This window comes from Hermetia illucens, chromosome 4 (genome assembly GCF_905115235.1).
Source record: "Hermetia illucens chromosome 4, iHerIll2.2.curated.20191125, whole genome shotgun sequence".
Lineage (NCBI taxonomy): Eukaryota > Metazoa > Arthropoda > Insecta > Diptera > Stratiomyidae > Hermetia > Hermetia illucens.
Window position 1 is genome coordinate 36,326,236 of NC_051852.1, and position 18,746 is coordinate 36,344,981.

The following is an 18,746-nucleotide window of genomic DNA, read 5'->3' on the forward strand; positions in this document are numbered from 1 at the left end:
ATACTCATGAAGCCATGGAGTTGTAAATGGAGTTATACAGCATACAGCCCATAAACTTCATTCTGGCGATCTTTAAAATACACTGCGTCAACATGGAAATGAAAGGCATGAGGACATGGATATGAACTATAGGTAGGCAGGTATCCCAGAAAAAGTTAAACATTTGTAAAAGGATGAACCTCAGAATAATAACAAAGCAAACTTAAAGGGAGGTACCAAGTATGAGTTCTTATAGTTTCTGAATTGCAATAAGCTGGTCATATCCAAAAAATGCACTAGTGCTTCAATACCCAAAGAGTATTTGATAATAAAATCAAACGAGAGACCCATGGTGGTTAGAATTGACTAGAGGGGATAGTCGAAGGATTCAGAATCATATTGAAGGAAAGAGGCTTTCAGTTGTAAATTTCAAGATAAATTATGGTACCACAGGGCGGCAGAGACGACATTAATAATGAATTTAAACCCTTTAACTATTTCTCAGATATTCACCGTCACATGGAACATCCAACGTCCAGCGCCCTACACATTGCTTTATGCAGATGATGTTTTCCTAGCATCTGACAGCAAAAATGATCTCGAACAACTTGTCCAAAAATGGAATGATCACCTCATGCAACACGGTCCCAGATTGAATCTAAACAAAACTGAATTTTTGACGACCGATCCCCATGAAACAGGCACAATTACTGTCAGCGACAGTGGTCTGCCCAGAACAGCGATTTAAATTCCTCGGGTCAACGCTATCAGCCAAGGGAGAACTGCGTTATGAAATTGCTTCACGCATTAACACAACCTGAATGAAGTGGCGTTCCACAACTGGTGTTCTTTGTGATCGACGTATCAACGAACGTCTCAAATCTAAAATTTCCCGCAATGTCGTTCGTCCCGTCGCCCTCTATGGTTCTGAGTGTTGGCCAACTATAAAAGACAATGAATGGCGTCTTCCGGTAATGGAGACGAAGATGTTGCATTGGACTAGTGGCGTGACATGTTTTGATCACATCCGAAATGAGAATATCCGCGATCGTTATGGGGTTGCACCGATCGTGGAAAAATTGCGAGAGAGGCGTCTTCAATGGTATAGTCACGAAATTCGTGCTAACGAGAATTCACTTGCCAAGATTGGTCTGAACATCGAAGTCGATAGCAAACGACCAAAAGGCAGGCCAAAACAATGGTGGCCTGATACGCTGGCTGGGGATTTAAAAACCTCGAGATTGCATCGTGACGAGCCGATCCCGTTTGTGAACGGGACAAAGGCTGTAGAAAAAGAAGAAGATGAACTATTTCTCAGATACTGATTTTTTTCGGTAATGCTCGTTTAAGTATTCAATAACAAATATTGCTACAAATGACATCCACAATTGGCAAACTCAATTTTTGTTTCCCAAGAGTCAGTTGAAGACATAAGAACACGAAATTTCTGAAACGCAAGTGACAAGAAAAAGTAAAATATGAGCGAAGCCCTTGGAACAGTTATGGGAGAAACGCTGAAGAGGGATCGTGAGGTAAAACAGATAAAATGAAGAATTGTATGCAGGGTCGTAGGGAGAGAAAACTGGGCCTGTGAAAATTATGCGGCCTCACTGACCGAAATTGCATAACTGAAAACTATGGGCCTGGAAGGAATCCTCTTCTCTCGACGCACTTGATTGTGCGAAGTATTTGAGTCAAAGGTTTTTAAGGTGCGATGATTGCAATTGTAATTGATTGATAATATACAATTGGTGGGCTAGTCCTATAAGACCATTTAGAAGGAAATTCAAAAGGCTAATTGCTCCTCAAATTTACAGACGGGAAAATGCCAATTCAAAAGTTGACACTATTGAAGACAACGTAAGGGATTTACATTAGCTGCGAAGTCTAAGCAGAGTCCATTATTGAAGATCTCCCCTTAGATAGTTTAAAGATGGCAAAATTGTTTTAGCTTTCTTCTCTTCCTTTCACAGATTGGAATGTTTTTTCGAATGAAGAACTCGCTGCTGCTGTTTTATTGATAGACCGAGTCGTAATTAAAGGGTAAGTTAATCTGGTTTCTTCTACTATTATAGTTTACATGATACTGAGCATGCTCCCTTCAGCGAAAGTTGAGTAAGTGATAGTGAATGGGATAAATTTCTGCTATTCAACATTTATGTAATATGGTAGAACTTTTTTGAAATATCTTTCCTTTTATCCGAAAATAAAACCTAAAAAGCGTGGGTATCAACCAGCCTTATCGACTGAATCTTTTTAAAAAATTTTACTAAATAAGAATTTGGAAGGAAACTAGTTTTAAACATTTCGGAAAACCAGTAGTTGGACGCTTCAGGTATGAGAGCTTTTATGTATTTTTTACTTAAAAACGTTTTAGTGGACATTTCTTCCATTAGTATATGCATGTATTATGTCAGAATATTCATTTTTGCGTGTTATCGACATTCAAAGCTTTCGAATTTGCACTGAAGCAACAACTTTGACCTATTATAACTTTGCCTGTAATAGTTCGATTTCCATCAATTTTGCCGGAATAATGCTTTATATTATAACCTATAATATTGCAATTCATAATTCTAGGATAAACTTAAGGGGGGATTTAACTTTATTTGAACAGATATTGGTATAGAGGGTATTTCGGAGTCTAGGCACCATATAGTGGCAGCTTCGCAAATTTTTTGAGATTTTTCGGTTGGGTAGATTCTGAGAATGGGTTCGTGAAATAAATGGCCATTTTTCAGCCCCCACCCTATCTCATCGTGCATTAAATGTCAGAACTGAGACCAGCTTTGAAAATTACTATTACTGTCGTACAAATGGTAATTCCACGTTTGGTAATGTAACTCACTGTACGCGTGGGCGTACCACCAAATTTGTTGTCAATCGGTATAACCGTTTCTGAAAAAAGTGCGTTTGACAGACTGACGGGCAGACAGTAAACCGATTTTAATAAGCTTTTGTTTTACAAAAAATCAGAGAAGCAGAAAAAGACCCATACAAAACTCATATAGTTTGTACAAAAATATTAAAGATTAGGCTAAGACAATAGAAAATTGGGGTAGTTAGAAAATTCGAGGGTTGACAAATTAGAATCTGTCGGAAATCGATTTTATATTTATGTGCATGGCTCTTTGCAAAAATACTTAGTAATCACTTAGTGGATTGTAAGATGAGCAAAAGACTACTCGGATTGGCTGAAGTCAATTAAGACAGCGGCACTAGTCTTAAAATCTAGAGATATGTCAATATTGACCGTGAAGGTCCCCCTGAAAATAATGCAATTTCACTTAAGGCTAGTTATGCTCGGGACTGTGTTGGAATTTTGGAAAATAATCAATTAGAAGTTCGAAATTTTCGGTCGTATTTAGCTTGTTCTATCGACTGCGTTCTTGTTGTTTTTGACGTTGACTGTAACACTGTACAAAAGCAACAGTCACTTTTTAAGGAAAAAACATGACGAGCGTCACATATGCATCGTTGGAATCTTCGAATGGAAGGCGTATTATACATTCCACTAGAATGGAAATTATCCTCGTTCAAAGATTGTTAAAAGCTCGAATGCAGTTTAATGAATAAGAGGAGGTCGGACGAGCCATTCTTGTTTGGTGTGGAAATTATTAAAACAGTGTCGAACTATGTTTTTGCATATTATCGTGTTTTCTGGTGATCGTAATGTGAACTACAAGCAATCAATCTGACCAATTCGAGGCAGTACCGGATCGGAAAGGTCCTGAGTACCTTGATCCTATTGTTGGAGCTCCAATTATATCCTACCTTTTCGTTCAGTGCCTGAATCGTTAAAATTCGGACGGTTCCAGCTCGCCTGTACGAAACAACAACACAATCCAAGCTTGATGGACCCAGTAGGACTGGGTATCTTCCACTTAGATAGTCCTAGAGATGCCAGGTAGGAAGACAGTCTGTAGTGTCCGTTCGGCTCACTCATCATGGAAGATTCACTGATCCATTTGCTTTCTTCAGAATAGACCAGAAAATCATCTCTCGGAGGTAGACTGAGGGTATTATTGGCATTTTTGGTCAGAAAAAAGCCCAAGTTTTTGGACAAAGTTGGGCGAATGAATTGAGAAGAATGATTTTTGGTGGAGTGTTTTTCATCTGTAGTAAGAAATCTGTTGTTTTGACTTTGGTAGTAATTTGCACACTATTTCAGCTAAGTTTAGTTTAGTCTAGAGCAAGGCAAAACATGTTTTCTTTTCTTGGCAAATTTGTAATTTGGAGCCGAGGCGGAATTTTCAAAACTAATTTCTGGTCTCTTGCTGTCAGGGTCGTACGGGGAAATTCGCGTCCGGCAGGGAAAGGTGAGGGGGGGGGGGGGGGGCGGTGGTTAAATTATGCGGAGCCCGCTGCTACCCCTTTAGATATTTCGTTGTGGCTCTGAATAAATTCCACGACTGAGGTAAATTGCCCACTACTTCCCTCGATTCCTCAGTCCTAAATCACCTATAAATATATCTCACATCTCCAGCGTTCGACATCATCTCCTCCTGGGTCATACTATCGAATGTTTTGCAACGAGTAGAGCCGCTGGAAATTCACATGAGTACAATTCGACATCCTTAAAACGTTTCGTCTCCATGCAGCTTGTTAATAAGTCGAATAAGTTGACGTATATGATATTTCGTAATTCATAATACTGGGGGATACTCGCGGAGATAATATACTCTTTAGGCTCTTCATCAGTGCACGTGAGCTAGTGGGTAGTTGGCGACAAAAGCCACGAAATAAATTGAAGTGTCCGCTGTCGCTGGCTCCAATAGCCTGGATTGAATGCGTTCCCCACATTAGCACATTTTCAGTCAAGCAGGTAACCAATAGTGAGATCGTTTCAGCTTTCAGGTATTCAGTTTTCCATAACAGCCATTACACCAGCCCAGGAGGAATCACCTCTTTTCGACAGCTCACTGTCTTATATGAGGACGCAATCTTTGGTGGATGTCCTCCCTCAACCGATGCATTTAGGCCAACGAGTGTACACCTTATGTAATCGGTTGAGTTGTAGATTTAATTTCTAACTCCATATCCATGGATAGTAGATTCATTTTGATGTAAACCTAAAATGTACCGCATATAGAGACATGTGATTTTGTATACGATATGTGGGGGATAACATGGAATCACAGTCCCAAATCCTGGTTACCGAAGAGGTAAACAATTAAGAATGGATTTGAACTTAAGTGCTGATGGGGTGTATGATTTCTTTTTTTGATTGGAGGAGGCCTCTCATAGGCCACCTCTAAATCTACTAAGCCTCAAGGCTGTAAACATTTGACTAAATACTTCATTGCGTTGAGTAAACAAGTTTCACTCTCCTCAAGTGTATTTCCGAGTCTATTGTCTCCCAAGTTATTTAATTAATTATTCGTGCATTTATTAAATATACAACGTTTAGTAAAAACCAGCCTCCTATGTGATCCTGGGGGTGGTTGCTTAATTTCCGTGTTTAAAGAGTTTCAAAGAAGCGCCGCTGTAGCACAGTACAGTTTGCATTTAAGGTATTAAGAAGGTATCAAGTTATCATATTTGCATTTAAGATATTAAGAAGGTATCAAACGAAACGTCTTGTTTTTTCCCTGTTTGATTGCGTTATCTTTGCTGCGAATAACTCAGTTTCACTCCGGGGGACCAGCTGGTTATGTTTTTCTATTTCTTTCGTAGTTTTACCGAAGATAATTTCGCCGTAGTTCTGCGTTTTAAAGTCGATCCAGTGCCGATTCAATATACATCTGAATTTTTGTTGCAATAACGGTGACGGGTAGGAGTATCAAAGGCCCCACTAAGTTGAGATGGCGGCATTAAACCACGCGCAGAGGATATTTCTACGAAATTGCGTTTAAGTGTGAGCGAACCAGGATGGTTTCTATTTTCCAATTCCTGCAGTGAAATTTAACTCCACTCTCTTAGGTTCATGACAGTGTGGAAAATTAGTACAGCAAACTGTTCGATACTAAGGCCTTTCGTTTAGCTATTGTTACTAGTGAGTGATCGGACGCTTGCTCCTTCTAGAAGTAGGAAATTTTGCGATAATACATAACACATGATACCGGAAAGTTTAGTGGAAATCTTACTACCATTGGCACAGTTATAATAGGTCAAAGTAAATTTGAAAATCAAGGCATCTTAGAATCCCAGAATCAAACCAAAATGAATAGTCCAATATATTAAATACAAGTACATTGCTAGTTTTGGATAAATGGAACAGTCGTGGACTTCAAATATTATTACATAAGAAATGCACAGAACCTTTCACACCTGAAGCACCGACTTGTTGTTTCCTAAATATTTGTTTTATGTCTGTGCTTCCTGCATGGAAAATATTTTAAGACTATGGTTTCCTCCACTCTTCAGGTCGTATTTTGATCATATGAGACAAGTTTATCATTTCTGTTAATATTCACAGTGGAAAATCCCACTTAATATATCTTAAGTTTTTAATTACATACCGAGATTATTATTTTCTTTGGCATCCTCACAGCGACCAACTACTCGAATAACTCCATTGCCTGCAATCCTTGATATAAGCAAGGTTCCACCCATTCTGGCAATATGTGGTGGAATACCATTTGAATCGTCTCCATTCCCGTTGTTATTGTTATTATTATTGGCATTATTATCATTGGCTCTGTTGGTAATATCATTACCGAATGATGAATGTGGTGGCCTCATTTTGATTTCACTATGTTACGTAGCTTCAGTATCTAGATCTATTTATGTTGTAGTATCTTTTTATTTTATTCACTTAGAGTTCACGTTTACGATAATTGCAATGTACGGGACACAAAGCAATTTTCTTTGTTATCCAGAATTGTTTGTTCTCACTCACTTTTAAAAGTGTTAAACACAGAAATCTCTTTGTTAACAAAGGCACTATCTGACGCACTTTGATTAACAGTTATCAGGTTTTTATATTTCAACTTTTAAAACTTTTCGTGCAATTTCTTGTGTTATTTTCTTGAAAACCAACAATATTTCACTATCCGTGTATAAAATCAACTAGGACCCGCGATTGTTGCTTGAACAAGCAGAAACGCAGGGTTACGTTCAAGCTACTTTTCAGCCCCGACTTAGTCAAACAAATGTTTTAAAACGATCGAAAACAGCTGATTTTATACCAGGAGCTAAGAAAGAGACGCAACGAAAACAAAAACAATCTTTTTCTGTAAATAAGATACATTAAACTTTAAGTTGTTGACCACGAGCGCAAGACCTAGTGAATGTATTCAGTTACGAGTAATAACAGATATACTCCGCTATATACTCAATGAGAGGCTTTTACATAGCGGAACTCAGTGGTGTTAGTAAGCTTGAACGGATACTCTCTGTCTACTAGACTTACAGTTAGAAAAACAAGTTCCTCAAGCAGCTGATCAGCCAACAGCTGTTTAAATTACGCACATGGATGAAACCGCGGAAAATCTCCCGATAAAGCTTTTCGACTACTTGCATGCACTTTGCTATCTATTATACATGAAAACCAGTTCCATGTGCAATAAAATGTTCATGTGCTTGCTCCTATGTACATTTTATATTCAATCCACAAGGTAAAGACTTAGTTCTCTTAAAATGTTAAAACATAAAATTACTCATTCCCCTTTCGTATATAATATTTTAGTCCAGATTTGTCTGCGCATTTACGTTTCTCTATTTTAAATGCGTTGAAATTGAAGAGCTGCCAGGCGAGATCACTGCTAAACTTAGTGTAAAATCAACGCAAAAGATACTCTAAAATCAGGATATAAAGATTTATATTGATATTAATTTTGTGCGCACGAACTTACACATAATCTTTACAGAAGAAGCAAAATCGAGACGTATTTGTTATTAATAACTTAAGTTTTACATATACAGATATCCAAATATTCATTCCGTGGAACCTTCTTTATCTCGTCAAAATAAAAAGATTTAGTGGAAATCTTTTTGCAAGTTTCAATGTCCCGATTGCGGAAATATTGACCCTATTTTGAGGATTATTTTTAGATTGGTAAACTTGGATAAATAAATTGGTTCGCTGTTATAATATTTGTCTTGTTTAAACAATTTCTTTGTACTCCATATTCACTGTATCTTCTGTAGACGTTCTAAGTATGTATATAATGTTATGTTACTTCAATTAAAAATTTTAGAATGTAAAATTCATCCATTTGGAAGTTTTCTGTTAACAATGAAAAATAAAACACTAAATTTGTAAATCATTTCCTGAAAAACATTCCGATCCAGAGAGAGTATTCAGGTTTCCTTGGACGGCACGCATGACCCTTGTGTATGAATCATGACATTTCTTAGCATTTATATAAGAAGAATCACTTCTTTTCTGCTCATCTGTATGAATCAGATTTAAATAAAAAGTAAAAAAGTTTGTTTCAGAGAAATGAATATCTGAAACCGGTCAATGCTAGGTACCCAGTCTTTTACCTTTCTTTGTTTTCAAATTCTATGAGAACTATTTTCAGTGGCTTCAGAATTAGAAATGTGTATTTTTTTAAATCTTTTGACCTCATTACGCGTTGGATAATCCCAACTTTGAAAGTGCACAACTTTCGAATGTTTTCTGTTCTATCTTTTGTGAAATGTGAGGGTAAAAAATCTGTGAATTTGCGAATGCGGGTGAATGTCCCTCTGTGGAAGGTTCATTGCTTGTACGCTGAAAACACTGAAAGCTAAGGGTAAACATGATAAAAAGACGGTGGAACTATTTTCGTTGTAAGAATAATCTGGCGCCCAACGTGGGAGGAGGTGTTTTGTAAATTGAGACTATCCGGAACATACGTATTCTGGTGTGATTCTTTTCTGATGTTGTTGAGAGGTTTATTATGATGGCAGAATATAATCTTCATTGGAGGGAGGCTTTGGGAGTACTATAGTGCTCACAAAATCCCTTGTCTTTTTTGGTCATATAGTTAAGAATCAGCAAAAAAAATCGGTAAGGCTTTCGAGAAATTCAACATCTCACCAAGCATGTGCCAGGAATTGCTTGGTCACGGTCTTGTCTTTACCTCAATTGCTTTGAGTTTCGTTCATTAGATATGTTTTTAAGATATAGATAGGTCGGTAGGTAGGTATCAGTGGCCGCTCAGAGTAGCGCAATTGGCGCTGTGGTGCGCCGTTTTGATGCCACATACGTCTAAGACCATGAATAAATAATGGTTTACAGTGTCCGTAGCCTGATTCTAGCTAGAGCTGGGCAATCGCAGAGAAAGCGCCTGAGGATTCCCCCCTTCGCTTCGGCAATGAGAATTGTAGAGTAGGCGCAGCTTGGCGGCATGGTCCCCTATGGGCCAGTGCCCCTTGCAAACGGCCGTAATCTCGAATGCATTTTCACGCGTCTGGCACAAGAGCTCTAATGATCGGGCTATGTTATAAGCGGGCTAAATTCTCCTTGACTTGGCATAGGTGGTAAGCCTTCACTATCTAAAGCCCGCGGCTGCTAAGTGGTGCGAGTAGATTTCACCCTTCAAAGTCGCCAGCGAGACACCAATTGCACCCGTCGAGGGACAGCCAAGAGCAGAGCTCCACCTGGCTAATCTGTCAGCCCGCTCATTCTCCTGTATGTTCCTATGCCCGGGGACCCAGAGGAGGGTGACCGTGAGCGTGCCGCCCAGATCAGCGCGTTTCTATACTGCCTGGAGGATGTCGTCGCTGAGTATAAGGCCTTAATGGCTGCTTGACTGTCGGTCAGAATGGCTATGCTACGCTTGGGGCTCGGATCATGCTCCAGTCATCGACTGACTTACTGTGTCGCTAGTGCTTCTACTTGGAATACAGTGGCGAAACCTGGGAGACCATACGACTTGGATACATTGTGTGTATTCGAGAACACCCCTGCACCGACTCCACAGACCATTGGTGAAGAATACTATGTCATAACCTTGCAACACGCCGCCGGTCTTCCATTCTGCCCTGGTTGGAAAGTCCACAGCAAAGTTTCTTGTGAAATTCAGCTTGCGTGTGGCATAGTCCGTGGGGAATGCCCAGATTTAAGAATGCCTGTATAGCCTTCAGTTTTATGATCAATCTCCAATTTAATTTTGGATTCAGCATTACGCCCAGACACTTTACATTGGAGAAAAGAACCAATCTTTGTTCATTCAGCCGTGGTAGGTGGAATTCAAGTACTCCTGTCTTGGTGGTCAATAGCATCAGTTCCGTTTTGGTTGGGTTTATGCCGAGTCCGCATCTTTAGCAACGCTCATTCCATGATGTCACTCACAATGGAGGGAAACATTCCTGACACTAATATCACAAAATCGTCGAAATACGCCACCACCTTCACTCTGCTCGTGTCCAACATTCGTAAAATTTCGTCCCTACTATTAACCAGAGCACCGGAGAGATGGCGCCCCTTTGAACGTATCTCTGTTCACAGCTCTGGTCAAGTGTTTGCCTCCCAGATTCGACTGGATGATTCTGGTACTTAGGACGGCTATAATCTAATGCGTAAAATACCCCTACAATCCAATATTGGTCAAGGCTTCCTTGATGGCTTTGGTACTAACGTTGTTGAATGCTCCCTCTATATCCAAGAAGGCAGGTAGGGTATACTACTTGTACTGCAGTGACCGCTCAACCGTGCCAATTACCTCGTGGAGAGCGGTTTCTGTGGATTTTTCTTTAAGGTAGGAATGGTGGGGTTTAGAGAATGGCATTCTCTCCATAATCGTCCTTAAGTGGATGTCCCGGACGCGCTCTAGGGTCTCCAACTCGAAAGAGGTGAGACTGATTGGTCGAAAGTCCTTCGCGAACTATTGACCGCACCTGCCCGCTTTCGGTATGAAAACCACTCGTGTGCGTCTCCAGGACTATGGTACATATCCTAATGAAATACAGCTCAGGTAAATCTCAACAAGTTATAGGACCCACACCTCCTTCACATTTATGATTAAATGTAAAGTTATTTTATTCGCTGTAATCTTGGGAGGTCATATTTCTCACGTTTTGCATATGTTATAAGTTGATGTCCGTAGGTCCAACGGTTTTCAAATAACTTTTCTTTACTAGTCGAAGGAGCATACTGTTTGGGAAATAAAGGTTTTGTTTTATATGCACCGATTACGCTCAACGTATCGCCGTGCCAGTCGTATAAGGTGATACGAGGAAATAAAAATTTGTGGGCTGGTAACCTGTAAATCTTGAAAGTATTTCGCTACCCAAAAGTCAATTGCGGTTCGGGTGGGAATCGACTTCATGGCTATGACCTGTAACTATTGAAAACGGTTTGATGGTTTCTGGAATGTTTATGAGCTCTTTGCCAACGCTATGGATGGCGCCTGGAATGTTTCCTTTCAACGAATAAAGCTAGTATTCCGGCAATATCCGCAGGACGTTTTACGACTAAGGGTGAGTTTAGAGTCTGGAGAGTACTTCTATGGTTAACTAACCAATTGAATTTAATATATTCATCAATTAAAATTAGTTAAACATATGATAATTGAATTTCAAATATATATATTTTATATATATATATCTCATTCTGATACCGACAAGTAGGCGCTCCAGGCTCGAGTTGCTCAGTTGTGGCGAGTTGTGCTGCGATTTTGGTGTGGAGCTCGGGTGAATCTCTTCTAAACCGCTCCCATTCTGCTGCGCCTCGACACTACCCCAATTCCAGCTGATACTGGGTTTCAGCGACAAAACCCGACTTCAGTCTCACCAGTTCTAGTGGCGCAAATCACGCGCTATGCATCTCTCTTCCCCGAGACCTCCGGCCCGGGGTCACAAGGCTTCAGTCTGGACACCGGGACGTTCTTGGGCCTGCCGTCGACCTTAAGCCTAAAGAAGTGCTCGCTTTTGTTTAAAACTTCACATGGGCCCTCATATGGTGGTTGCGGCGGGTTCCGAGATGCATCCATGCGCACCAAGACGTGTGTGCAGACGTTCGGGTCCTCGGGGAGATTAGCCTTCGTCGATGAATGACAAGATTGCGGGGGTGATTTTAGCTGGGCCACGGAGTGCCGGGCCAAGCGCAAACGACCAGTGGTGGAAAGGGCTGACCCAGTACCAAGCATAGGGTTGCTAGGGAGTCTCAAATTTTTTCCGTATACAGTTCGGCGAAACTATTGTCAAACTCTTCATGGTGGGCTGTTGCAGGCCAAGTAGGACAAAGGCAGGACTTGCGACCACGAAGAATTATCATGTGTCATTATAACGGCCTTCATCGACCTACGCCAGCGCTCCAGCATTCCATTGGATTGTAGGTGGTATGCATTCGTTTGATGGCGTTTGAAGCCTTGGAGTTTGCCGAGGTACAGACTCGAACTGCATTCACTGATTAGTAATTATTTCGGCTGGAACTGCAAAGCGTGGTATCAATTCCCGACAAAGGGCCACTGTATGTACATCGTTGTGCGGAAATGTCGGTCAGAGCTATTGCCTCAGGCCCCCGCGTGAACTATTGATGATTGTGAGGGAACAGTTGAAGCCATATGAGTCTCACAAGAAGCCAATAATGCCGATGTGGATCGTATGAAAATTCTTGGTAGGCCGAGGCAATAAGCCTACTTTTTTCTATATGGGTTGGTGACTTTATACTTCTAGCACGTGATGTACTTTCTGGCTAAGGAGGTTAACATCCTTATTCATTGAGGGCCAGAAATATTTGCTTGTGATCAGGCGATTCGTTGTCTGGGTGTTCTAGATCGTGTATTGCATGGAATATTTCCTTGTGAAATCTCGTGGAAATATATGGTCTAGATCCTTTTTCAGAGGTCTCGCAGAGTATTTCGGAGGTTGAGTCGAAGAGGGGAAACTGCCGAAAATTGTATTTGGGGTTATCTCTGAGGCTCTGAAAGTCTAAGTCATCTTTCTGTACCTTGGCGATTGCCGAAAAATCAACCGTGGCAGGGATTTCGATTTCTGGAACGGGTGGCCAAGTGTCTGCAACTACATTGTCCTTGTTGGACACGTGTTTGATCTCTGAAGTAAACTGGCTCATGAAACTTAGGTGCCAGAGTTGGCGAGGGGCTGCTTTGTCGGGCTTTTGCTTAACAGCGAAGGTAACAGACTTGTAGTCCGTGAACACTGGAATATTCTATGCTGTAGTGAATCCCACTTCACTGTTTTGTGCAAAATTTTGAACTGCTGATATCTGAATTCCAAGCGTTAGTTGAGATGGTTCGTTCCAATTTTGCTCTCTTACTGCATACACATGTACATTCAGTATAATGAGACGTTTCGAGCGAAATAGTTTTTGTAAGCTGAAATAGGCGCTGTTAGCAGCCAGCAACCGTACGCAGATTTCATCATCATAACTATTATCTGTTGTGATTTTCAACCCTAGATAAGAAAAATTGTTTGTTGTTCTCGGTTGACTATAGACGATTTGATGTTGGTTCTTTCGTTTCCGGCGCTGACGTTGCCGCCAGGTATTTTGTCTTGCCTTCATTAATATGTAGCCCAAGATCTCGCGTCGGTTCCTCAATCTGGATGAAGGTAGACTGTACATCGCGGGTTGTTCTTCCTATGACGTGAACATCGTCAGCATAGGCCAGTAGTTGGGTGGACTTGAAGATGATGGTGCATCTCGCATTAACCTCTGCATCGCGGATCACTTTTTCCAGGGTCGCATGATAGGGCATCCTCTTGTTTTATACCGCTGTTGATGTTGAATGGTCTCGAGAGTAATCCAGCTACTTTTATTTGGCCTCGCACATTGGTCAAGGTCAGGGAAGTCAATCGGGATACTAAATTTTCTCTGGCGGTGCACAGTTTTACCTGGCTATGCTATCATAGGCGGCCTTGAAGTCGATGAAACGATCATGCAACAGTTTTGTTGTTCAAATATTTATGTCGTCATATCACCGTGCTTGACGAACGGTCCAAAAAACAGTAGTGAGGACTGACCAGGAGGCTGAAAAAGGTGACTACCTCACAAAGAAGCTAGTTGCAACGTACAGCAAAAGTACCTTCAGATAACTCTTTCCTGCAGCGAATATATATACGAGTATATATATATAAAGTTGGCTGTCAGGAGGTACTTCCAGATGCTCTTGAGGCGGTAGGAATACCTGCAGTAATGAAAAAACTGTTGGTGATTTATTGCTCGATCTGAAACAACAAAACACCGAGCTTCGACCGTATAATCAGTGCAATCCCTAACTTGATTGTAAAGTCGAGACTGGACATGCTTTTGAAGTTACTTGAGGTATGTCTAGAGAAGGTTATCCTCTTCGTCATAGAAATGTCAGAAGCTAGTGCTTTTCGCAAAAATTGAAAATCACATGGTGAATCATCATCTTACAGATCCCATATGTCTTCTGGACCCTGTGTGGAGAACGCTGGAGCATGTGGTTTATATTGTTTACAACCTGTTAGGCTTATCAGATCGATATTTTGGCCTTCACTGAACTAGATCAATCATTGATATCATCAAATTGGTTTGACCGAAAATGCAACGTGAAAAGTGATCAACTATTATCCGTCTTCTTGGTGTAAAATGAATTTAATGATTTCCTTCGGCGATCGGTGTACCCAGCTACATCAACACGAACGACAGATCCAAGAAGAGTGTTATCTCCACGGAGGCCCGCGGATCCTGTGTCCATAAAGTGTTGAGGAGGGTCCGGGATTGGGTTACAATGATAAAATAGCAGTGATTGTAGGTAGGTATCGGTGGCTGTTCCGAAGAGTCCAATTAGCGATATGATGCACCATTTTGATGTCACAAACTGCTAAGACCATGACTGCTGTGTACAGAGCCCTGCCGGCTCAGATCATACAGCCAAAAGCCTGAGGTTTAAGGGGAGTTGGAGGAGTACATTGAGAGTAGTTGCCGCGCAAGGTTGCAGAACCTCGGTAGCACTTGCACACGCGGTGCTTTGGAGCCTATTAAGTTCCGTTCTATTGTACTTTTTATTCAGCGCCTGTCACTACAGAATAGAATCGTACGTTAGGATGGGACATACCACGGTTATGTACATGCAAAGAACCATCCTCGGTCGGAGACCCCATTTCCTTGCAAAGGTCTTCTTGCAGGCATAGAAGGCTATACAAGCCTTCTTAACACCTAGTTCTATGTAATCTCTAATTTAGCTTTAGATCCAGGATATCAGATGTTTTACATTGGAGGAACAATGTACATTTAGCGCCGGGAGGTAGAATTCAGGTTGGATTTATGCCGAGGCCGCATTTCCCATCTTTCCCAACGCTTCTTCCATGATGTCACTCATAATGGACGGAAACATCCCTGACAACAATATTATCAAGTCGTCGGCATACACCATTATTTTCACTCCGCTCTTGTTCAATATCCGTAGAATTATCTGTCACTATCAAACAGAGCACCGGAGAGATGGCTCCACCCTGAGGCGTACTTCTACTCATACTGGTCAAATGACTACCTGTCAGATCCGATTCGATTATCCTACTTTTTGGGATGGAAATTATCCAATGTGTAAGATAACCCTCCAATACGATACTGATTAAGGCTTTCTTGATGGGTTTGGTAATAACGTTGTAGAATGCTCCATCTATGTATATCCGGGAAGGCAGGTAGACTGTACTGCCTGTACTACAGTGATCGCTCAACCGTGCAAATTATCTCGTGGAGAGCGGTTTCTGTGCAATTGCTTTTGAGGGAGGCGTGCTGGGACTTAGAAAAAGGCGTTCTTTCCATAATCGTCCAGGACGCGCTCTGGAGATTTCAACACGAAAGAGGCCGAAGATCCTTCGCGGACTCACAGCCGCGCCTGACCGCGTTTGTCTCCAAGAGTGTGGTCCAAACATATGCAGTTGTGGTAAATCTTGACAAGCTACGGCACAACCCGTTCTTGCTGCTTCTGTAGCATGACAGATATTATGCCATCTGTACCCGGAGATTTATATGCGATGATCGGCAGTTTGGTTCATTGGCCTCCCCCAGCTGCGAAGGAAGACCCGGAGCGCTTTTTTCCATTCCGCTAGGTTTGTAAACGAAACGAGAGATCTGGAAGAGGAATTAGGTAGGGCAGTAATACTGGAAGACCTATTTGGAGAGATGGTTACATGCCAGGAAAGCTGGGATGCAATTTACCACATGGTAGAGCACAACAAAGGTATATGGAGGAAGGCAGAAGAGACGATGGAGGTGCGGTTGCGGGGAGAGCTACCTTCGAGGTTTTCACTTCCGGAAAAAAATGACAGGCATAAAAACAGACTGACAAACAGAGACTCATCCCATTTCAGTAAGGTTTTGTTTCCACCAAATGTTAATAGGCCATCTCCCGTGATTCTCTTTGGCTAGTGGGGTCAGCTCGTCTGTTGTTTTAAGACCCAGCAAACAAAAGTTACATTTCGATTATGGAAATGAGAGTAAACTTTTTTGCCAATATATTACGATTGTGTATTTTGTGTTAGAGATCCTGAAAATTAGTCGCATCAACTAGTGGACGCAGAAAGGTCTCCAGAGTTCTTTATTGATGTTTCTGCATTCGCTAATACGAGTAATTGCCTTTGTACATATTTCCTTGTTTTGGAAAAGTTGTGTGAGTACACATAGTGCAAAACATCCTTGGTTGACTAGGTTGGCATGTTCGTTCACTTACAATAGAATCCTTTCTTTGATGTTTATTGAAACTGTTGGTCAGACAACAAATGTTCCAAGGAAAAGAAAGCAGACGGCACTTAAAGTGTGTTCATACAAATACAAAGTTCAATGCATTCCCGACGTTTTCTTTCATTCTTCCCAAATTGAAATCGACGTCAATTTCCCTGTTCCACATGCGAAATCTGGCTAGTTTCCAACATTGCAGCAGATTTTCAGCAGCGCTAGTTTGCGCACGACGCATACATTCACCTTCAATCCACATACTTTGCTAATTGCCCATGTGAGCACACTTCAAACTACACATGGACGAATAAATCTTTCTGCGAAAAAGTCGTAAATATATGGTCAAATTTTGCTAAAGCTCAACGAGAAAACCATGTGACTTAATATTATTATTTCTTTCTTTGTTCAATGCATGTCCGTTGTGTTTTCCTGAGGCGTAATTACCTTGAGCAGGAACAAAGAATCGATTCGAAAAGTGAAAAACCTGACGAGAATGTGGGGGATTTTTTCAATACAGAAGATACATAAGTGACGTGTCTGATTCAAGGTTCAAAAACCTAATCACATTTTTTTCTCTCGGGAAAACGCATATAATCCAGACGTAGTAGTTCAAAAACACCGTTCTTAATCGTTTGAAATACCGGATCAGTGGAAATTTTATAAAACAGTTATACTTCTTAGATACAAACTCCACCGGAAAACGCAAAATTTGTCAAAATTTTACGTAATTGCAAAACAGCTAGAATATTTTTGGGGAACATATTTTCAAAACAAAATATTCGAGGAAAACACGATTGGAACGTATTATTCCAAAATCTGCGTTTTGGCAGCTAGACCGCACGGCACGTTTTGATTTTTTGGGAAAATCCTAGTATACGATGTCCATTATATGGGCACGCTTCTAGCTGTCGCCATAATGAACGGGAAAACGCAATAGAGGAAACAGAATTCCATTACAAAAGCCCGAGATATCGAAAAATATTTTTAAAAATATTCAGATGAACATGCGTCTATTATTTCGATTATAAACATTATAAAAATAAAAACAACTATTTTAAGTGGGACTTTCCAATACATTGGAAATATACCGGGATTTATTTCGAAAACTGTTTTTTCTTTACTCCGTTTTAATTCAAAATCTGATGACTTCACTGTCATAAATAAAAGATTCATAAGTGGGATTTATATGCGTCTTGGTAGAGTGCCAACTGAGTGTGCATTTACTATGTCATTTCCATTCAGATTTTTCGTTCAGGATACTTAATTTGAATGTAGTCTTTGGCTTCTGTAATATTGACGTGCAATAGTCATGTTGAAACTTTATTAGACTTCTGGAGGTGACGTGGCTATTACTTTATCGTTCAGATCTGCACGTTAAGATCTTATCAAAGATTCTCCTTAAGATTTGCTTGAGTACTCAAGGTCACATGGCTCACACAGCTGTTGTTTAGCTGATTCCGAGTACAGTCTTCGGTCTCATAAATACATAGTGTTTGAGATCCTTTTCTTGCAAGTTCATTCGTCTTCTCATTGTCATCAATAACTGTGTGCGCCGTCCATATTATCCATTAAATTATCCGTAAAATTATTTTTAGTCGGCAGGGCTCACTCTGGTTCGAGATGATGTGATAGCCTTTAATGCTGATGATTTCAGCGTGTTCGTAATTCCTTCGCAGATTCTCCCCATACACAGAATTATCGAATACACCTCGGTTTGAAAAACGGTGTTATGATTGCTTAGGGGTTGACATGTCGCGGTTATGATTACTTCATGATTTTGTTATGCTCGTATGCCACAGGCATGCCTATCAGTTGCAGTCTATACGCTGCAAACCTCTCCTCAGCCTCTATACCATACCCATTGGTGGCAGTTACAGCAGTGTCTACAGGGAAACAATAGGCTCTTCATGGCACTCAAACGGCGAAAACGGGCGAATCTTTGAAAAGGGGACAGTTTCTTGATAACTTGCCTCTGCGAAAGGATGTGCACCGTACAGAGCCTCTCCACATAGAAGTGATTGAATCAGGAACGATTGTCAACATATAATATATTGCTTTCTATACCGTGCTTCGTGGGCTAATACCGCCCGCTATATTCATCAAAAGTACGGTGCTGTGGTCTCAATCTTCGATACCAGTTGATGTAGTGCCATTTTCAATTTTCCTGGTTTGTAACCATGCATATTGCGATGGAAGTTAGAGGATGCTAGCACAATATTAGGAGATGTTA

General features: G+C 40.9%; 1 protein-coding gene and 1 long non-coding RNA gene across 2 annotated transcripts in view; one reads left to right on the forward strand and one right to left on the reverse strand.

Annotated features, from left to right (window-relative positions):
* LOC119653697 (leucine-rich repeat-containing protein 20) overlaps positions 1 to 7,089 on the reverse strand; it is a 50,192-nt gene extending 43,103 nt beyond the window's left edge. The window contains exon 1 of the mRNA XM_038058572.1: positions 6,441 to 7,089. Coding sequence (XP_037914500.1) covers positions 6,441 to 6,663 — 223 coding nt within the window. The 5' untranslated portion in view covers positions 6,664 to 7,089. The remainder of the gene's footprint in view (positions 1 to 6,440) is intronic.
* The window catches only part of LOC119653700, a 132,435-nt gene that overhangs the window by 34,528 nt on the left and 79,161 nt on the right, over positions 1 to 18,746 (forward strand). Inside the window, exon 2 of the long non-coding RNA XR_005249741.1 lies at positions 1,953 to 2,022. This is a non-coding gene — a long non-coding RNA (uncharacterized LOC119653700). The remainder of the gene's footprint in view (positions 1 to 1,952; positions 2,023 to 18,746) is intronic.